The sequence below is a fragment of the Dermacentor silvarum genome, chromosome 1, assembly GCF_013339745.2.
Source record: "Dermacentor silvarum isolate Dsil-2018 chromosome 1, BIME_Dsil_1.4, whole genome shotgun sequence".
Lineage (NCBI taxonomy): Eukaryota > Metazoa > Arthropoda > Arachnida > Ixodida > Ixodidae > Dermacentor > Dermacentor silvarum.
The window spans coordinates 255,528,830-255,549,908 of NC_051154.1; the positions used below are offsets into that span (position 1 = coordinate 255,528,830).

At 47.5% G+C, this 21,079-nt stretch overlaps 2 protein-coding genes across 2 annotated transcripts in view; both read right to left on the reverse strand.

Annotated features, from left to right (window-relative positions):
• LOC119439416 (uncharacterized) overlaps positions 1–21,079 on the reverse strand; it is a 593,935-nt gene that overhangs the window by 474,829 nt on the left and 98,027 nt on the right. The gene's annotated exons all lie outside the window — the stretch shown is intronic.
• LOC125942134 (uncharacterized) lies at positions 14,458–16,305 on the reverse strand. Its single transcript, XM_049660259.1, has 2 exons — positions 15,966–16,305; positions 14,458–14,803 (listed from the first exon to the last, which is right to left on the reverse strand). Exons 1-2 carry the CDS (start codon positions 16,302–16,304, stop codon positions 14,516–14,518), a joined length of 627 nt encoding a protein of 208 aa, XP_049516216.1. The 5' UTR covers position 16,305; the 3' UTR covers positions 14,458–14,515.

Consider the following 21,079-nt stretch of genomic DNA (forward strand, 5'->3'; position numbering starts at 1 on the left):
GGAACGCGGTGTTGGTGTTTCAAGCTGCGCTATGCAACGCGCAGTGATTGCCGTAAATCCCAGACGCCCAAAAAAATTCTCATCATCATGAGTAATAAGACGAAAAGTTCGCGCGCACTTCCGGAAAATGCTGGGCTACGATCGCGCCCAGCTTCGCTGTTTCAAGCGTTGCGCGGCCGAGCGCAAGGTTAAGCGTTTCTTGGCACAATTACTTTTTTTCCTGTCGGGGAAACAATTTTCGTTTTTGTAGAAAATTAAAAATTAAAACTTCATCTACTATCCTATTTTATATCTGTTATGCTATTTTCTGTGCTAAGGTATACTAAGAGCCAGCTCCTTGCTTGTGTCACTTCAGCCTGAAACAGAATGCCTTGAACCATGCAGCACATAACGTTCGCGTGTGCTCGAAGGCCCAACTTAGGCCCTTTAATGAACGGGCCCAAGTCCGGCCCGGGCCTGTGGTTTCAAACCCGAGCCCGGCCCGGGCCCGCGACTTCAAGCACGAGCCCGGCCCGAGCGCGCCGAAAAACGCATCGGACGGCCCGGCCTGGCCCGCGGGCCGGGACCGGGCCCATGCAGTGCTTTACCTTAATGCATAACCAAGATGTCTTACAAGGAAATCTAACCCCGATTGTATAACTTCATGTATTACCAAATGTGTAGCAGGCTTTGGCCTTCTTGTGTTACAAGAGTGTAACACCTGCCAAACTTCTTTTAAAGCTCACGAACCTCTTGGAATACTACGCTATATCCAACGGGTTCCTTGATTTTCTTATGGTTCGTATACTTGGCACACAACCAGGGGCCCATTCTTGGACCAGTAGAGTTGCTTAGAATATTGTTACGGGTGAAATGAAGGAATGCGTCGTGAGATAGTCAACTCCAAGGACGAGGTCGTGGGGACAATTCGTGAGCACAGTAAGGAGGATTGGAATGTGCCGGCCTGCGACACTTACACGGGCAGTATCAGAGTGAGGCGACGCGTCAACCATGGGTGACGCGTCGGGTCGTGTATATAGTAACAGGCTTCAGAACTTTCTCGAGCCAGTGACGGAGATTAGCGCTCGTAATTACACAATGCACACCCCACTTCACCTGGGCTCCGGTATCAATCAATGCCATCATAGGAAGCCCGTCGACACGAATTTCATGCAGGTTCTGCTTCGCAAGCAGCGTCAGCAGAACATTTTGGGATGAAGGGAAGTAATGTACCAATACTGGATGAAGCGCTAGTGCTTGGGTCCCTACGTATTCGCCCTTGGGTACGTGCCCCTTGGTATGTTTTGGCCGATCCTCTCGAATGGGTGTGTTCCAATGTGACACAAATGATATAGAAGCCCTAAATGTATATAGTTGTGTGTCGTACTTCATTGTGCATACACCTCTCACCAATATGCTTCCCTGGACAAGCATCATATGCATCATATATTGCGCCCGTCCTTGTCAAATTTCTTACTCTTGTCCCGTATTTAAATACGCATTGCTCAAAAATGCAACCGTACCAACTTGCCCGCTTCCATACTTTTCATCACATGCATAGCTTTCATCCTAGCGACGCGGACCGCTACAGGAGACGAAGCCACTGTGCGCGTCGTCGACTGTCGTCTCGATAACTCAAACAATAAGCTTCGCCTCTTTTAGGATACAACATTATGTTGATCTGCACATATCTTTTCGCATATCCAGCGTTTTTCGTTTTCGTGTATGTACGCCACGTGAGTTTCGTAACGTTCTTTCCTTCAAATCCTTCCTCGAATATAAATTCCTGTACGCGATGACTATCAAATTTCGTTGCAGTATTTGACATCGGGGCAAAACTTGCCCCATAAAACGCTGCTCCTTCGTGGTTTCAGCAGATCACTGGCATTGGCTATAACCAGTGGCATGTCTATACCGTTCATGCGAAACCGCGAGATGCTAACTTCAAGTCTATGCATTTGCAAGCGCAGGCATCAGTTCACGTAACACACAGTTCCCACCACTATACCTTTATGCCTCGACCATTTTAGGTTGTCGAGAATGTAGGACATATACTTCCGAGGCCGGTATACAGCAGACGTTACATCGGTCTCGCGAGCACTCAAAGCATAATTTTTTGAGCACGCAAGGAAACCGTCCAGGCGTTTCTGAACAGATCCCGATGGCACCAAATGAATGCGTTAAGAACTTCACAACTTGAAGTGCGCAGTTCACAACGTTGAACATATTCTTTTTGACACCACGTGCTTCCAGATTTTCACAATTTGAACCGGATATCCCCACAGCACCTACTTGTCCACTCTATATACGGACGCTGCTGGTAAGCAGGCGTTAGCGACGGGGCATTGTTCAAGGAGGAAGTACAGCTCAGAATACACCTCAGACGCTGCGGACATTGCAGTACATTTCAAATAAACGTCAGGTCTGAGTCTGAATAAAATTAAAAAAGGACACCGTGAGCTGTCATACCAGAAAGAAACGCGAATTTTGCGAGTACACTTATCGACGAGGCAGTGGCAGCAATTGCCAGTTTACCTACGAAGTCGTAAAAGAAGGAACATGAAAAAAAGTCGCAGTTTCTCCCGAAAGGCGAAGCATTGATTGCGATAGCAAATTAGTGGACAGATATGCGAAGTAAGGATAGATTTATCGGCCGTATAAACTTGTAAACCTAGATATACCAACTCAACAAACAAGCAGGGTGCCACGCGCGCACAAGCAAACGTGAACACCTCACTCGATGACCAAGAAACTCGCTGTCAAAACGCTGGATTGAGGAAGCGCTGCAGCGAGCGAATTGACCTTCGTGCTGCGTCTGGCATCAACGCGAACTAAGCCGCGAAAACACAGAGCACGGCGGACTGTGTGGCTGACGCAGATGGCTTTCAAGATACAGCGGCCCACGCGGGCGCGCGCAGCTGCTGGGGCCGCCCAGAGATATAATGGCGCGATCGATGACCAAAAGCAACTTCATTTATTTACGATGCATTGGATTACACGATCAGCCTCTCGGCGGCCGCGTCTTCACGCCTCGAACGCTCGTCGTCACGTGATCTCTTCCTCCCCGCCTCGCTCGCCAGTCGCACGAGGTATTTCTCTCGCTTGCCGACAGGTGCCGCTAGTCCCTCAGCTAACACCTGTCATCATCATGAATGCAAAAAAAAAAACAATTTAAATGTCAAGCTGATATGTTTTCAGTTATAATCTTTGTTGTTACTAATTCCCTTCTTTCTCGATTTCGAGTATTTTTTTTTTCATTTTTTTTCTCTGTGACCCTCTGCTTCGCCAGTATCAAGTAGTGGGTAAATGCCATTAATTAGTAACGAGAAGAAGAGGGCTCAAGATGGCGCAAACGGAGAAGGTTCGAGAGAAATCTGCTGATAGTCTAAGGTGAGCTCTCCCGACGGAATTCTACGCTATAACCTTGAAGCGCTTATAGCTGACAGTAAATGTCAATTGCATGCTTAGCTCCAGCTAAGTTCATCGCATGTTATGAACAAAAGAACCTAGTGTGTCAACGTACTCCTAGGCATTAGCGGTTGTTCGCTGAATGATGCGGTTGTTCGCTGAATCATGAATCAGCCGGTTTTTCTTTTCGACCAACAAAGCGCGCGAGATGTACAAGAAAACGATACAGCTCTACGACAAAGGTGATTATGAAGCGATAAATGTAGGCCTTAGCACATTTTATCCCACATTTCAGACAACTTTTCACCTCCATAATGTTGATACCATTTGGACACGCTTTAAGAAAAACCTAAATGAATTAACAGCTAAGTTTGTACCTAAAGTTAGTGTCAGAGCCAGTCGTCACAAACCATGGTTTACGAAAACATTAAAACAGCTTGAAAATAAAAAGAAACGCCTATTCCGGATTGCAAAGCTTAAAGCTCGTCCAAATGCATGGGAGAAATATTACGAAGCAGATAAAAACTACCTCTCTGCTCTGCATCAAGCAAAGCACTCATTTTACCACTTAGAATTGCCCAAGCTACTAAAAACTAATCCCAAACAGTTTTGGAAAACACTAAAAGCCGACGAACCGCGAGAAATCGTACTCACCAGTGATGTGATTGAAGCGATCAGTGACGTGGATTGTGCCAACTTGTTCAACACCACGTTCGCTACAGTATTTTCCGATGAACTGACCGCACCCTCCCGTTTACCTTTACTTCACTTTGATTACGGCATGTCAGCGATCACTTTCTGTGAAAATGGAATTTCATCAATAATAGAAAATATTAATTGTCATCCTCAGCTAGAATGGACGAAATCAATTCCAAAATCTTGAAAAAAAACCAAACACAATGTCTCACTTTATCTCACCCTAATTTTTTCACAGTCACTTTCTTCAGGAGTCATTCCAGACGACTGGAGGACAGGGAAGGTCGTTCCGGTCTTCAAGTCAGGTAGCAGAAATTCCCCACTTAATTACCGCCCTATATCTCTAACAAGCGTCCCGTGTAAAATCATGGAGCATGTGATTCACTCCCACAATTAATTTCCTTGACAGCAATCACTTTTTTCATCCTTCACAACATGGCTTCCGCAGGGGGTTGTCATGTGAAACACAGCTTGCCGTTTTTCTACATGACATCCACACTAACCTGGATGGTAACGTACAGACTGACGCGATCTTTCTTGATTATGCGAAAGCGTTTCATAAAGTTCCTCACCAACGATTGCTTGCGAAGCTCTCCCAGCTAAATTTACATCCTACTGTCTTAACATGGATTACAGAATTTCTTACTAATCGATCGCAATATGTTGTTATAAATAACCACCTCTCCACTCCGGTTTCAGTAACGTCAGGCGTCCCCCAGGGATCGGTTCTTGGCCCGCTCCTATTCCTAATATATATCAAGGACTTACGTTTGCATGTATCCTGTAATATACGCATGTTCGCCGATGACTGTGTTATCTACCGCGCCGTAATAAACACTCCGGATCAGCTAACCCTACAACGTGACCTTGCTAACATTTAAGAATGGTGTACCACTTGGTTAATGACATTAAACGTTAACAAATGCAAGAGCATGTCGTTCACCCGCAGCCATAACCCTCGGAGGTTTGCGTACACAATTAATAATTTGGTTCTAGAATCAACTAACACTTATAAATACCTCGGTGTCACTGCGTCAAACGATCTGATTTGGCGTACGCATGTGCATAACATCATTTCAGCTTCTAACAAAACTTCAGGTTTTTTAAAACGTCATTTGCGGAACGCTCCAAATCACGTAAGATTACTTGCTTAAACATCACTTGTGCGACCGAAACTTGATTATGCCTCCGCAGTCTGGAATCCGCATCAAGCATATCTCATCGATGCTCTTGAAGCTGTACAAAACCGCGCCGCTCGATTCATCCATTCTTCATATTCATATGACATCAGCGTCACGTCACTGAAATTACTATCTGGGCTTCCAGACCTCGCTTTACGTCGGCGCATCGCTTCCCTCTGTCTTTACCACAAATTCTTTTACAGTCCTACCCTTCACCAAGCACCTTATATCACGCCCGCATCGCGCATATCATACCGAACCAGCCACTCGAAACAGGTTTCACGACCACGTTCACGAACATCAACATTTTTAGCCTCGTTTTTTCTCCGCATGGCGGCAGACTGGAACGGCCTCCCTCCTGCCATTGTCGAAATAATCTGCCCATCCGTATTTTTACAAGAGGTCACTGACCATCTGCAACTACGTTGTACTTGAATTTTCATTATATATGTTGTTTGTATTTACATGCGTGTATGTATATGTACATATATAAGCGTTAATATGTGTGTACATGCGTGTTGAATATGTATATGTGTACACATTTGTGTGTGCATATATTACTTGAACAAGTGTAAAGTCAAATGTTGTACCCACCGCTTATGTAATACCCCTGAAGTCAGGGGTCTTTAAGGAAAATAAACTGAACTGAACTGAAGCAGAGAACTCCGGGATGACAGCAGAACATTCTTCTATTGAACGGTTTATCACGTTCCTCTCTCCTCTACACCCGATTCTTGGTTTCTCTGAAAACGGTGAGAAGCCGCGAGTCGGTCCCGCTCAACTTCTATTATGCCTATGGTGAAGCTCTCCTGGAAGGTAGAAGAAGTGATACCGGCCGATTAAAGATATTTACGATGCCAGAATCTAGTCTTCCTCATCCAAAAAGAAAGTTATATCGACGTATAATTTCCCTTTGCACACTTTGACGCCCATGATCAGTGTCCATGTACATCACATATGCGCCCTCGAGTGAGCTCTACAGAATTCAGAATTGTCATTTCGAAAGTTAGGACGAATTATTCATATATATCACTTATTTTGAATGTAATATCGCTTTAATTGGAAGAATATTTCCAACATTCCAACAACGCTTCAACAAAGTCAACGTTTCAACAAAGTAACTTGTCTTCGTCAAGACATATGTTCTACAAATCACCTTGTCAAAACGTTGGGGCCACCCACAGGAATTCCTTAGTCAAGCACTGTTGATTACTTTGTCTCCATCTTCCTGTAAACCACTGTCTTACAAAATATTTGCATTGAAATAGCATGCGGGACTTCCTTCAATGGCCTTTCACCGTTTCCTTTTCATCTTCCTCAGTTCCATCCCAGTCACGGCGCAAATACTCAACGAATCGGTGCTCAAGTTCTCCGTGGAGATGTATACCCAACTGCAGTCCCAAAATGAACGCGGCGAAAACTTCATCTTTTCACCGTTCAGCATCGCCGTAGCGCTTACCATGGCCCTCGCCGGCGCCCGCAACAACACCGCCGAGGAACTCGCCAGCCTGTTGCACGTCAAAGACCACCAGGACAAAGGTCACGAACACTTTCCGGAATTTCTCAACAGCCTCTCCCAATTCGCCCCGGACGTCGAGTTCTACGTGGCCAATCGGATTTACAGCGGCCAACAGTTTACAGTCAAGAAGAGCTATCGTTCGCACCTCGAGAACTCGTACGGCGCAACTATCAGATCCGTCGACTTCAAGAAAGGCCACGAAGCTGTTCGGCTCGAAGCGAACGCGTGGGTCTCGGAACGAACCGCATCGAAGATTCGAGACCTGCTTCCGCCGGGAAGCATCCACGCCGGAACTGCGCTAATCCTGCTGAATGCTATTTACTTCAAGGGGTTCTGGAAGGCACCCTTCAGAGCAGCCGACACGGCACCCCGCAACTTTCACCTCGACTCCAAGAACACGGTTCGGGTGGACACTATGTTCCAAGACAGCGAGAGTTACAGGATAGGCAGTTCCAACGAACTCAGGGCCCGAGCCCTGGAGATCCCGTACAGAGGTGGTATGATGTCAATGGTCATACTGCTTCCGGACGGAATAGAAGGCCTGCCATTTCTGGAGAGGCAACTATCGTGGGAGAGACTGAGCTCGCTTCTCAGATGCCTCAAGAGAAGCAACAACGTCCAGGTCAGCATTCCCAAGTTCAAGATTGAGTGCAGACACGTCCTCAACGACATTCTCAAGGCCCTCGGTGTTGTCGACCTGTTTACGCCGGGTGTTGCTGACCTTTCGGGGATGTTCGAGCATGGCAAGCCGGCGGTGTCCGACATCGTCCACAAGACGTTGCTTCAGGTTGACGAGGAAGGCACGGAAGCCGTGACTGCCGCAGCCGTAATGTTGTGCTCCACCCTCGGGAAATGGCGGCCAACGTACTTCGCGGTGGATCATCCTTTCATGTTCATCATCAAGAGCAAGGTGCCCGACGTGATCCTCTTCATTGGCTCGGTGCGACGGCCGTAAAACCCGCACAGACGAGTCACAATAAACGCTAGTTTTGTAATTAGTAAAACTACCCTTTTTTAATTCCTTCGGTCTGAGAACGCCCTCAATTTTTTTTTCTTGCTTCGTCTAAGATGGATCATCGCTTCGAATCACATTTTTCTGCATTTACAGTCTCCCATACGCCGCTTACGCGTTCTGACATCTTATCCTAACATTTTTCGATGCTTGTCGGCGCGTTTCGCGGTGTCTCGTTCGCGAAAAGATAGTCGGGTAATTACCACTTGATCGATGAGCTCTTTAACCTATTGGCTTTTATAACTCGTAAGCGGGAGGTTAGATGCCTCTAAAATAAGCTTTGACATGAAAGTTATCACGCTAGCGGAAAGCGAGATTCGATTACTACTTCGTTAGAAGGTGGTTTCAGTACGTAGAAATTTATAGTAGATTATTACCAAGATGTAGGTGGCGGCGCCTCGGTTGCTAAAATCGCCGAAATCTTGCTTAGTACATGTGTTATGTATTGTCAGGTTGTCAAGAAATCACGACTGAGTTGTGTTCAGCATTCTTTATAATTCAGTTCTTTTGTTTGCTTGTTCCTTAGAGCATTTGATTCTTCCGAGTTCTCAGCTAATTCACGTGATTATGTAATTTTCACCGCGTAAATAAATATTGATACGTTCGAATATCTCACTCACTGAATGTTAGGGTTATACTGAGTACGTGTTTTTTCGCCGGAAATTGAGACACACACAAAAGGAAGAAACACAGACGACGATGTTTCTTGCCACATCCTTGCCTTCGGGTCTCCTAGCGAGTGGTTCACAGGCAGAGTTGAAACAGTTTGGCGGGGGCAGAAAAGGCAATGGGTACCTCTTACAGGCCTGCCACCGTCTTGAGCTTATGGGAAACCTTAAGAACATAAGGAATCACTGAAGGTCTTACGGTTCTCTGCGGTTTATGCTGGTCAAAAACACTGCATTTGTATTCCTTCATGTATTGCGCCCCTGTTGTGCAATATATTCTCATCTAGTGTTGGTCACCTGCTCGATGAAGTTTTTAACGTGACAGCATTTGAAATATTTTAAAATGTTTTAGATATATGAAAGACTTTGATTCTTCGCAGCGAAGAATCAAAATCAGGGAAGAATCGCAGTAAAGCTGCAGTGAAGCTGCATTCCATAGGCGACGAGGGGTGACAGGGTAATCGCACGTGAAAGGTAACCCATGTGTAGAAACTTCGTCATCACCTCAGCAGAAGGCCTACACCGCCTACACGGGGTTGAAGCCTCCGCTGCGCTGAGAGTACCGAAGCGCTCAATGTCGGCGCTCCTTAATGTTTTGATGCAGTACTTCACTTCACCGCTCCTAGATGGCGGCGCCATTCCTGTCAAGGACATACCGGAGCATTCCGCGCGTCCTAATGGAATGCGACGGGATCCACCCTGCGAGAACCGTAGGTAACGTGCAACTCCCAGAAGCGCTTGAGTTTAAAGTGGAAGGAAACATAAACAGATCAGCCGTAGAGATAAGCAAGAGACGATTAGGTGAAAAAAAAAAAGCAGGGAAAAGATGGATATGACCTGATCTCTTAAAATCATAGGTAGCGGTACAAGGTAAATTTTTGAAAAAGAAAAAGAATAATGAGAGGTATACAAAAATGCTAGATAAAGAACATGTATAGTATACATGATTAAGTCAAGCAGGCTAGGTGACTATTTGTCGCCGCCCCGTTTCAAAGGGGATGCCAATAAATCGTCGTCGTCATCATCATCATCATCATCATCATCATCATCATCATCATCATCATCATCATCATCATCATCATCATCATCATCATCATCATCATCATCATCAGAGAGAGCAGAACATCCGTTACAGGAAGTTGATGGTGGACCCCTGCATAATTTCGTGTTAAAATGACGCTGAAAAACCTACCAGCGTCAATTTTTTTAGTTTATAGAAACGATTTTGAGCTCCTCGGATGGCGAGCTTCAAGACTTCCAATTGGGACCACTTGCATGGTTATTTTGTTTAGAAAGTAAATAATCTAATTTGCATCTTACTTGTCTAATTACCCAATATCGAATTATTTCGGTGTGTGTGCCTCTGTGGTTAAATTAACAGAGAGAGAAGAGAGAGGAGAGAGAATAAACATTTATTCTGAGCAAGCGCAGTCTGCGCCCTAGGTGGGCGGCCTCCTTATTCCAGGTACCCGTGGGCCATGGCCATCTCCCGTGGCCTTTCGGTGAGGCTGCGCTGTCGCTTCGGGTCTGGGTCTTATAGCTTGGCCTCCCACTGCTCTTCAGTTAGTGTGTCAGTGTCTATGGTGCCATGTTTTCCGACACATACCCATACCATACGTCCACGGCAATAGATTCCCGTGGACGTAGCTGTTGGTTTGCAATTTCCTGAGGATTACTGCTTCGTCCCTAGTTAGGCTTGGGTGAGGTGGCGGGCAAGTTCTTCTGTCTAGCCTGTAGTGTTGCAGAATATCGCTGTAATTTTTCAGGTCTTCATACGTTCTCGTCGGCGCATCCCGTGAGAAATCCCGATGAACGTGAGCTCGGGCAGAGGCGTCGGCTGCCTCATTCCCAAGGAGGGACTCGTGCTCCGGAGTCCAAACGATGTATGTTTCTGGTAGATTATTTGCAGTTTCTGCGTGGACTTGTAAGGCTTGCCTGGAAATTCTCCCTTTCTGAAAATTCCTGCAAGTTGCTTGTGAATCTGTGAGTATCATTGCTCCCTCCCCAACGGTTGAGATGGCCATTCTAGCGTGCACTCGGCGAATGACTACTGCTGCCGCTGGGATGGCTCACTCTTTTGAGTCTTTTTCAGATTTTTGTGCATCACTAGATATGAGAGATGAGAGTCTTCCAACGCGGTAGCATGAACCAGTGGAAAGTAATTATAACTTGCTATCACGAGTGAGGTTTTGAGCAAATATACATCTAGGACGCACATACGACACTCAAAAGGCCTTAGACACGATGCTTTGTAAACCCGTGCAAACATACTAATTATAACTTTTTGCTACTCCAACTAAACTAGTGTGCGGGGTACGTGCTGCCGCAGGAAATAGATCAGTTAATTGATTTATTTTGAAGGCCAGTGTGGGAGTCGCTTTAGAGCGTTAGAGAGAGTCACAATACTGTCGAACAATTGGGCATATTTTTTTGTGAAAGGCATCCTTTGTTTGCAAGAAGAAATTACCGAAAGGCCGTCTTCAAAATTTGAAGTTACTGCTTCCTGCAAGTGTCATATACAAAATGCCTGTGCCCTCGCAATGCAGTCATTCTAACACTGCCTTCTCAACAACCGATAGCCACGGGTGCTATCCTGTATAGATTCGCGCTTTTCACGAGAACGCTTGCGCCTGTGAAACACAGGAGAACCTGCCACGGTCTGTTCTCCGAACACACGCGACTGGCAAGGGGATTTGAATATTCTGTAGCACATATTTCACTTGAATAAGGTGCAGCCTCCCAGCTAGAAGTAAACTTTCTGAATCTAAGCTGTGCAATGTATCAGGAAGCCGAAGTATCTGTGACCCTAAACTATATTATCTGGTCCGAAGCGGTGCAGCATGGATTACAAGACCCCAAATTGGCAGTGTGAGAAAAAGAGAGACTGTTATACACAAAGTTATGGAAGTAATATTTATTAGATGTAGAAGCTGAGAAGGACTCAGTCCCATAATCATCTACACACCTGCACACGCTTTAACGCTCAGCCCGAGGGGTGTTGGTGGGAGCCTGTCCCTTATTCTTGGTCACTCTGAGTATGTGCGCTGAAGAAGGAAGCTTGGCGTCGTGAGGGTCGGATGTCGAGACCCGGTCAAGCGATGAAGGGTCCAATGTGCGGTCTATCCTGCGGTGAAGGAGGTGAACAGATCGCCGATGTGCCGTGGCTACCCATCCCGCTGGCGTCATTGGTGCCCGCGGTTCGATCAACGGCATTAGTGCGGGGTGCGTTGTGCGGTGGCGCCTGCCGCATTGGAAGACTTTGGTCGCTTCTTCTTGGCCGTTGCGACGCGGCGTGTTGAAGAATACGGCTTCAAAGCTGTCCTCCCGTCTTATTGCGTGGCGAGCGAGGCCGCGTGATCCTTCTTGTTGTTGTTGCCTCAAAACATGGCTCCTATGCAGAACGAGGAGCACGTTCGCTCAAGGCGAATGATGTGGTGATGATGATTTACATACTATGGTTTCTTTCCGACAGGATTGATGCCGATTGCTGTTTGTCGCAAACAGCAATGATGCGGACGCTCGAGACGCCTTCGCGCCATCACATTTGACGTCGCCGTTGTCGTACTGTTTCATCATCATCATCATCATCATCATCATCATCATCATCATCATCATCATCATCATCATCATCATCATCATCATCATCATCATCTCATCATCATCCTATATTTTATGTCCACTGCAGGACGAAGGCCTCTCCCTGCGATCTCCAATTACCCCTGTCTCGCGCTAGCGTATTCCAACTTGCGCCTGCAAATTTTACATCCTTTATCATAACTTTATCATCCCATCTGGTTTTTTGCCGACCTCTACTGCGCTTCCCTTCTCTTGGTATCCATTCTGTAACCCTAATGGTCCACCGGTTATCCATCCTACGCATTACATGGCCTGCCCAGCTCCATTTCTTCCGCTTAATGTCAACTAGAATATCGGCTATCCCCGTTTGTTCTACCTCCCTTATGTCGTACTGTATATATATATTCTACCCGCGCCTGTGAGATTACAAGGCCTTCAAAGATGGGCCCTTCAAGGCCAATTCTATGTACCCCTGATTTGATCTCTAAAGGTTAGTGGGAAGCACCGTGACGCTCCATTCAATCGACTCTTGCGTAGTCAGAGCATAGTTCTGGCTTCAACTGCTGGCAGGAGGAGGAAACAAGTTTATTGAAGACAAATTTCAGGCTTAATAGATGGCCGCTTGTCTGCGGCGACCTCTTCCGCCCAGGCAATGCTCGCAGGAGCATTGTGCGCACAAAACAGGGGCGTAGCCAAAGTGGGGCCCGTGGGCACACCGGGAACTCCCCCCCCCCCCCCTTCCCAACTGTTCCCGCCCCCGAAATTTCTGTATATGAGGATAGCCAGCATAACACGACGTGCGAGAGCACCCGCCTATGCCCCCAAACCCTTCTACGGTAAAGTGAGAAACCTCCCCCCTCTCTCATCTCGCAAAAAACAGAATACTAATAATAAAAATCAATCAATCAATAATACATTAGTGGCTAATCCACTGGTTCACACGTTATTCTTCCTGCTCATCAGCTGCGTGCATACCAAACCATGGTGGAATCTGGCCTCAGCGGACGGAACAGTGTACATGAAGTTAAATAAATGCAATCCTTTCTTTGGACCACCATCGAGGTGCGAATAAATTATTAAATTGTGCGGTACGTATTACGTGCCGTCACCACGATCTGATTATAGAACACCGCGTAGTAGGGTACCACGGATAAATTTTGACCACATTGGTTTCCTTAACGTGCACCCAATGCGCGGTGCACATGCAGCCGCCGCGGTGGGGATTTGATCCCGCGACCTCGTGCTTAGCAGCGCAACACCAGTCACTAAGCAACCACGGGAGGTTGAGGCGGCGTAGCGGTGACCTAGCTGTAGAGCATCCGCCTCGTATTCGGGAGGTACCGAGTTCAAATCGCGGTGCCGCCGGATACCGACCGTTTCTTTTTTCTATGGCTAGAGATGTCCCCTGGCCTGGTGCTCGGCTCTCGTGGGTGTTCACACACCTCGAAAAAGGGGGCCCAATAGAGATAAAAGTTGTCTCCGGGCGCCTGGTTGTCCAACCTCAGACGGCCTTGTTGAAGAGCATCCGCCGTGGCTATGGGAGGCAAGTGCTGTCGCCGGGTGCCTACCGGTAAAATAGGAACAAGCGCGCTTCCCGGCCTTCAACGCTTGAAAAGTGAGTTGAGGTGCGAGGCTTGCATCGCTGCTGGCCCGTTCTTAATCTTGAAAGCTACCCGAGGATGAACATTTTGCAACAGAAATCATGCAAGCTAACCGACAATTTCGTTGATAGACAGATTTTGTCCTTTTCTCGCGGCTCACTGCTTTCTCGTCGCCGCAATCCAACACTCGCCCGTACAATGTCTCGATACGCATTGTTCCAACAACCGTCCGAGCGCACGCTCCCCTCCTATACATACAGGAACTCAATCTAGACTCCATGATATGAGGCTTGCGTTATTTTAGCCCCTTCACCTCATAGGCCTCGTGGCCACCCCTGTAAATAAAGACGTTTTCACATCCGAACGCTTTCCTAAATGAGGGGTAGGCTGAGCTGGTCGTGACAACTCGTGAGCTTTGGGATAAACTGTCCCGCCTTCACCGTCTGAAAGCAGGCTGTTGGACCAGTGCTTTCCAGAAACTGACTAGTACTACAGCTCAATCGCAGCGAAAAGTCAGAAGGTAAACGTCTGCATACATCGACGTCTAGATTCTAACAGACATAAGCCTTGGTAATTTATGCATGGCTACATTTAAATGCGTAGTATACTTTAAAATGCTTCTTCGAGGCACTGCCTGTTTCTATACTCGCAGGGCATGCTCCGGCCATCGCTTGTCATGACGACGGCGCTGCGTAATTGATGGAGGAAATCTGAACTCCATCGAAGCGGTCGTCCTTGCCTTATAGGATCCCATTAGCGAGAACGGCACAATTTATTTCGCTCGCATCGGAATGGCCGCCGTATCCAGGGCCCTCATACAGCGACGCCTCCGTTCAGCGTGCGACCACCTCGCAAGCAGCGGGCTTCCCTTCCGCTTACGCGCGAGGTACGTGCGTCTCGCAGTTGTCCAGGCGGTCGCAGTCGCACTTGATGCGCCGCTCTCGGCGGCAACCTAGCGAGAGCGCCAGGTCGTCGCTCGAGTAGGCGACGTCGTTGCAGGTGTCCCGCAACGCTGTGTCCCCGCAACCGAGGAAGCAGGCGAGCCGGAAGTAAAGATGCGCCCGTCCGCGGTCGCCCAAGCGGCGTTGCACGTCGGCCGCCCTCCGTCGAGAGAGGAACGACGCGAAGAACGTCGCCCAGCGGCTTCCCATGAACGGCAGGACCTGAAGACGGCGGCAACCCTCGCCAATGTTTAATCCGATACTATGTCGACTTTTCTTTTTTCTCTGTGAAAGTAAGATAACACTGTGAGACCTGTACACAGCTATATATGTACAGGATATGAGATATTCCTTTTGGATATAACTGCTATGCATTTTTGTACGATACCTTGGAGACCGACCTTCGGTGTAATCGCTCAATGCTGACAATCCAGAACTTTGCGTTACAGGCGCCGGGATTTGAAGAGAGTTTATGCATTGGTTGTAAATAAATACATATATGATAGTTTGCAACTTGATCGGCATTGTTAGGCACCCATTTATATTAGGTCTGGAGCATCGGTGCATACATCACTCTTACAAATTTGTTTTCAAAGATTGGCTGGCAGCAGTTAATGTATATCCTGGAACGTTATATTGTAGAACTTCATTTAATAGTTTAAGTCTCTAAGTATGTCTTCAATCAGGCTTGCTGGTTTACGGATAGCGTGCGTTAATAGACGGTCAGAATCACCCAAGGCCGCGTTGTGTCATCCAGAAATGTAGTTTTCTTAAAGATGCATGGAAGCATATGTGATACGGAGGTACTTCGCTTATACTTGCGGAGGTTGAAGTTCACTGTTACTCAGGTTCACGATCATGCCCATGCCAAAACACCTGGACTCACTAACGCTCATACCTAAACGGATTCACCTCTAAACAAAAACTGACCGTCACTCAGAATTACCTCGGCTCACTCAATCTATAGAACTTAGCCGGGTTCATTCATACTAACACTCATGCTCACTCTGACTCACCTCAACTCAGACGCCGACTCGCACCCACTCGGATTCGTTTGCACTTAGACTCAAACTCACCTCCATCATTATCCAAGTTGACTAACACAGATTTACATCTACGCAGACTGAGTCCGACTCGCACACACGCCTATTCCGAATTGCCTCGTCTCATCCAAACCCCCTCCGCGGGCTCATCTTGAATCACGCAGAAGCACAATTTCACGAGCGGACGTGTTACAATTCGCAGACCCGGCGTATACTCACCGCGGCCTTTCATTCTACAGACCTGGCGAAAACATCCTTGCATATTTTGAAAACATACATATTTTGTGCAACTTCGTGATCCTTCTGCAACTCTCTCGCGCCAGACCAAATTTGCAACCCACCGAGTGGGGCGCCACGTATCTTCCCAGCGCGAAGGACACGGACTCGCTGAAGCACCCCTCCGTGTAGTTGGCGAGCGAGGTGGGCGAGTAGAAGGCGGAGTCCTCGTAGATGGCTCGCAGCATCAGCGCCGCCACAGTCGGGTAGAACACGTCGACCTCGTCCACCCGCAGGGCCAGCACGCCGTGACCCGACAGGTAGGCGGGCGTCACGACGAACGAGTCGCCGTGGTAGCCCAGGTAACCGGAGAGAACGAAGTCGGCGGAGCGGTCGTCGCTAGGACGTCGGCCCACTCGACTCCGGAGCGCGACGGCCAGGTTGGGGAGGAAGCTGTGGCCCATTCGGGCGTGGAACTGTGGCGCTGGCGGGAATATCGCCTTCATGCTGTCCTGCCCTGTGGTCAAGAGTCGCACCAGAAGGTCGAATGAGGTTATTGATTGTTACTCAGTCAACTCTTCCAGCCTGTAGAAATGGCGGCTAAACCGCAGATGCGACGTTTCAGAATATACCTTGCTTTTTGTCGAGAACGAAATTGGACGAGGTAGCAGGTAGCCTTCTCAAAACAAGCTTTTAAGGGTTAACACGTGCCTCTATAAACAGGTAAAAACCAAGGCAGTGCCTTCTGCTACGAATATCGTCATAAATTCCGCTTGAAAGGCACTAATAACCAAGTAAAAAGAATAAAGAATTGGGGGAAGTTTTGCTAAGAGGAAACGCCGTAGGTTTTTTTTTCTTTTACTTGTGCAATGACACCAATCTACACAATTCACTACCACGCTTGGCCAGACAAACTATCGAGTAAAAAATTTTGCTGCTCGTCGAATATCCCGATCGAGGAACTCTTGACGAGACGTGCGCTGCCACTTGAAGTACCGTAAAACAATAACTGTGTCCTCTTCAAGTGGGCCGCATCGACGAGGACACCCCGGTTGACGCGGTTGTCTCGCATGAGCAGCACTCGGATGTCGGCGAACAGGCCCCGAACTGTGGCCACGGCTTCGTGCTTCTGGAACTTGCGCGCCACCCACTTCGGCGTAGAGCGCACCGAAGTGCTCGGCTGTCAGTTGCAGGCACCAGCGAACGTTATCGAACCGCTTCGGAACGTACAGCTCTCGGAGTAGCAGGCCGTACTTCATTACCTGCGCGATTCGCTTGCTTTAGTGAAAATTAGCAACCTGTATTCCGCATCGCAATTAACACACATATTAACGCAGAGAACACACACACGAGAATGGGGCTGACTTCCAAGGGCTGTATTTCCTCTGGGATTAGAACATGTGCGTATAGATTGGTTTGTATCGAAAACAAAAGAACGCGAAAAGTAGCACCACACGATGTCAATGAGCGAAACCAGATTACGATGCAAAGAATTTGCATGTCCAATATGAAAAAAATCAAGTGAAATGAAATTAAGTGAATATTAGAACATCGTGGCTGAGCAATGGAAATGTTTATCTGATTAATTGGAAATCTCAGCGTGTGACACAACTGTCGTCGATAGAGACAATCATTGTCGACCCTTTAGTGTAATCTTCAGATTAAATTCTTGCTCATTTCTCTCCTATATTTAAGAGGAACGTGGCCACATGCCGCGTTTAGGATGTCGGGTTGCTAACGTTGGGGATACGTCAAACAATTTGCGTCATTTTCTAAAAATGTAGATTTTTATTGCGCAGCAAGACGGCAAACGCATACATGAAGTCTTTACCTTGCAGTAAAGAAGTACCGAGCTCGATTACTTTCCTCAAACGGTGTTTTTTCATATATTAAGTAAATCGAGGTTTTGATTGTCAACTGCCTTTTCTTTGAGACAGTCGATTTATGAAACTGCTATGATATTCAGTTACGCAGAACTGTGCAGTCGCCTACCGAGAGAGGGCGCTTGGCGAATCGCGCGCTTCCATGCCTCGCATATCTGGAGAAGTCACCAGCGGCGTAGCCACACATTTTTTTTTTTTTTTTGGTTGGGGGGAGGGCCACACACTTGACTGGGGACGGGGAGTATGAAGGGGCAGGCGGCATACTTTGCAGGCGGCATACTAAGGTGGAAATTTCGGAGGGGGGAGGAGGGAGGCACGTGGTCAGTGTGCCACTCCCTGGCTATAGCTCCGCCACCAGAAGTCGCCACCTTCTTTCAAAACAAACGTCATTAATTTCCTGCACCACGTGGAGCACCCCGACAGTGCCCGAGTCAATACATAACGCGTCAAATACGCAATCATTTCGCACCTGTGCCAGCAACACGCTCAGAGCGTATATGCCCGCAGTGGGCAGAGGTTCTGACCGCAGTCTCGCAATGGCGGCCATTGCTGCGGAGTCGCCCCGGAAGTTGCCCAACATGTGGCTGGTCGAATTGCCCAGCGAACGAAGAGCAGCCATCGTCGGATGGATTTGAATTGGTGAAAGGACGGACTCCCGTTGCCTCGTCATACTGCGTGGCGAAAGCAGCGATGGGAAATGAAGGTTACATTGGGAAGACGAGCCGGGTGTACTTGTGTGTTGGCACGTGACTGAAGGAAATAACTGCGCAAGATGACGAGGACGTACCGAGTGCAAACTACAAACTTCATGTAAATAGAAATTAGGCGAATGCCCATTTACGCGCGTTAACGGATATGTCCGAATGCGCTGAGGAACATTTAGTGTGTATGCGCGGGCGCAAGCTCAGTCATGCATTAAAACGTGCCAGAAGTGCACGGTTTGATATCTATGCTCTTGGAAATGGGCAGTATTCGCCCTTTTATGCCTTATTTATGCTTCTACACTGTGAAATATATAACCTGAGTTCAGGGGCCTAAATTTAGCATTGCTACATGCGAGCCTTTCGGATACGTTATGTTGTCCCAAATGGCAAAAATATTTTCAATCCATTTTGAATCTGTTTCAAAAGAAGATAGAGGGGATGATGCTTTCTTAAAAAAAATCATTGGTTCAACCACACTGCCCTATTATTTTCATGGTAACAAGACTCTGTCTTTGATGGGCGAGGACGTGTACATTCAAATGGGCAAGTGTTCTCTGCGACGTTACCATTCTATGCTTCAGGTTACCATTTGCAGACACAGCTGCTGAACAGCGACGGAAGAGCACCAAAATTACTGGGAAGCTCGGCGGGTTGATGCTGGTTCATGCGAAAAGGCGTGTAACACGAGGGACAAGACAACGTAGGCGCGTGTGTCCTGTCCTCCTGCTTCACATTGTCTTTCGTTCCACCCGCCTTTAAAAATGAGCAGCACTAAGGCTTATAACAAGGTCATTCAAATGAAATCAATGTTTATTCAAGCGGCAGTGGTTAAGATGTGTATTGATTTTCATTGATGATGACTTTATTGATAGACATACAAATAATAAAATGAAAAAAAAAACGTGCTCTTCAGGCATGCACGGGGCTTACTCAAAAGTTCAAGGAATGCTGCAAGGGGTGGCAATTCGCGCTGCTGCATAGAATAATCGCGTTTATATTCTATATTTTCTCTACATGGCCAGTTTCTAATCGCGAACACCAGGCGGGGGGGGGGGGGGATCCACTAGAGTTACTGTACTAGAGTAAGAGTCCACTAGAGTTACTGTATATGCTCCCTTTGGGGAGCAGAGTTGCGCATTTGATTGAACGCGCCGCTCGCACCCCTATCCGCCAAATCTGGTCACATGCGCAAAAAGCATACTTTTGAGGGAAAGCCAACTTCACGGCTGTGCCTGTACCATAGAGTGTCCATGGCCTGCAATGCCACCGGCCGTTCTACCGCCTTCGCAGAATGAAGGAGCGAGCACGCTCGGCAGCTGAGCCGCGCGGTATCCTTCATTCAAGAGGAGTGGCTTTTCTGCTTAACACGGATGCGTCGGCGGGCAAGATGGCGGACCTATGCTTACTGTATATGCTCCTGTAGGGAGCATATACAGTAACTCTAGAGTACAGCTATAGACTGCCCATTTCGGCCACTGCTGATTGGCTGGATCAGCACGAGTGAAGAGGAGACAAGTGCCCCCAGCCAGTCTCCTTATCGCTCGCGCAGCTGCAGCCAATCAGCGACAGCGTAAATGGACAGTCCACTACGAGAACTCTTACGAAATAACCCCCCCCCCCCTCCCACCTCCCAGGTGCCCTTAGTTCTCAGCCTGAAAGGAAACATTGGCTCTCTATGCGATGTTTTTACTGTTCCAACAGCTGCTTGTTTGTAAGCAATCAACAACGTCATAAATGGACTTTTATCTGTATATTCATCGTGGTTTTATTTCTGCGAGAGTCTCTCAAGTCGCATCGCGCGAGTGCATTTTGTTTCACGAAACTGACCCTCCATCATACCTGCATCTGGAGAGCTGGAAATTCGCACATATCTTAAAACTGTTGGAAGAACTGCGAGTTAACGCAAGTTAACGAACTGCAAGTTAACGAACACTATCGATTATTTACCCATACACTCTTCGAAATGCGGCCCGCTATTCCGGAATGTATGGTCCAGGATGATTGAAAACGTCCGCACAGCATCGCCGAAGATATTTTTTTTTTTTTTGCATTGGAGCGGTACAGGAGCACTGCCGTTGAAACTCTGCGCTTACAAGATTTCGTTTCGTTGCGCACAAGCTCAAATGCGTTAGCCACTTGAGTGCTTCTGTACCGTATACCTAGTACGCGGCGTAGTCATTACTAAGTCGACTAACTGGACGATAGCATGCTTACCTCCGTTCTTGAGCGGACGACTCCAATATCCTGGTCATGTCTCTGTCCATGTCAAAGAGCCGAGAGAAGTGAAATTTGAAATGCACGTCGAACGCTGCCAGTGTTTGCACCAGGAACTCGCTGACCTTGTGTTGGAAACGCAGGGTTGACTGCAGGGTCGCCCCTACGTGTATGTACATTGTGCCTCGTTCCTTGGTGACGCTGGATAATTACATGAAAGGAGAAAGGAAGGAAAGAAAGAAAGGAAGAAAGAAGGAAAGAAAACGGAAGAAGGTATTAGTCATTAAAGAGCTATGGACAAAAAAATTCTTGTGCTTTACTGTCAAGAGAGAGAGAGATAAAACTTTATTTTGTACATGATGCGGTCTGGGGGCGGCGGGGGTTGGGAGACTAACCCCCAGGCCTCCCCTTCCTCAGACGGCGGCCAGCCCTTGTTTT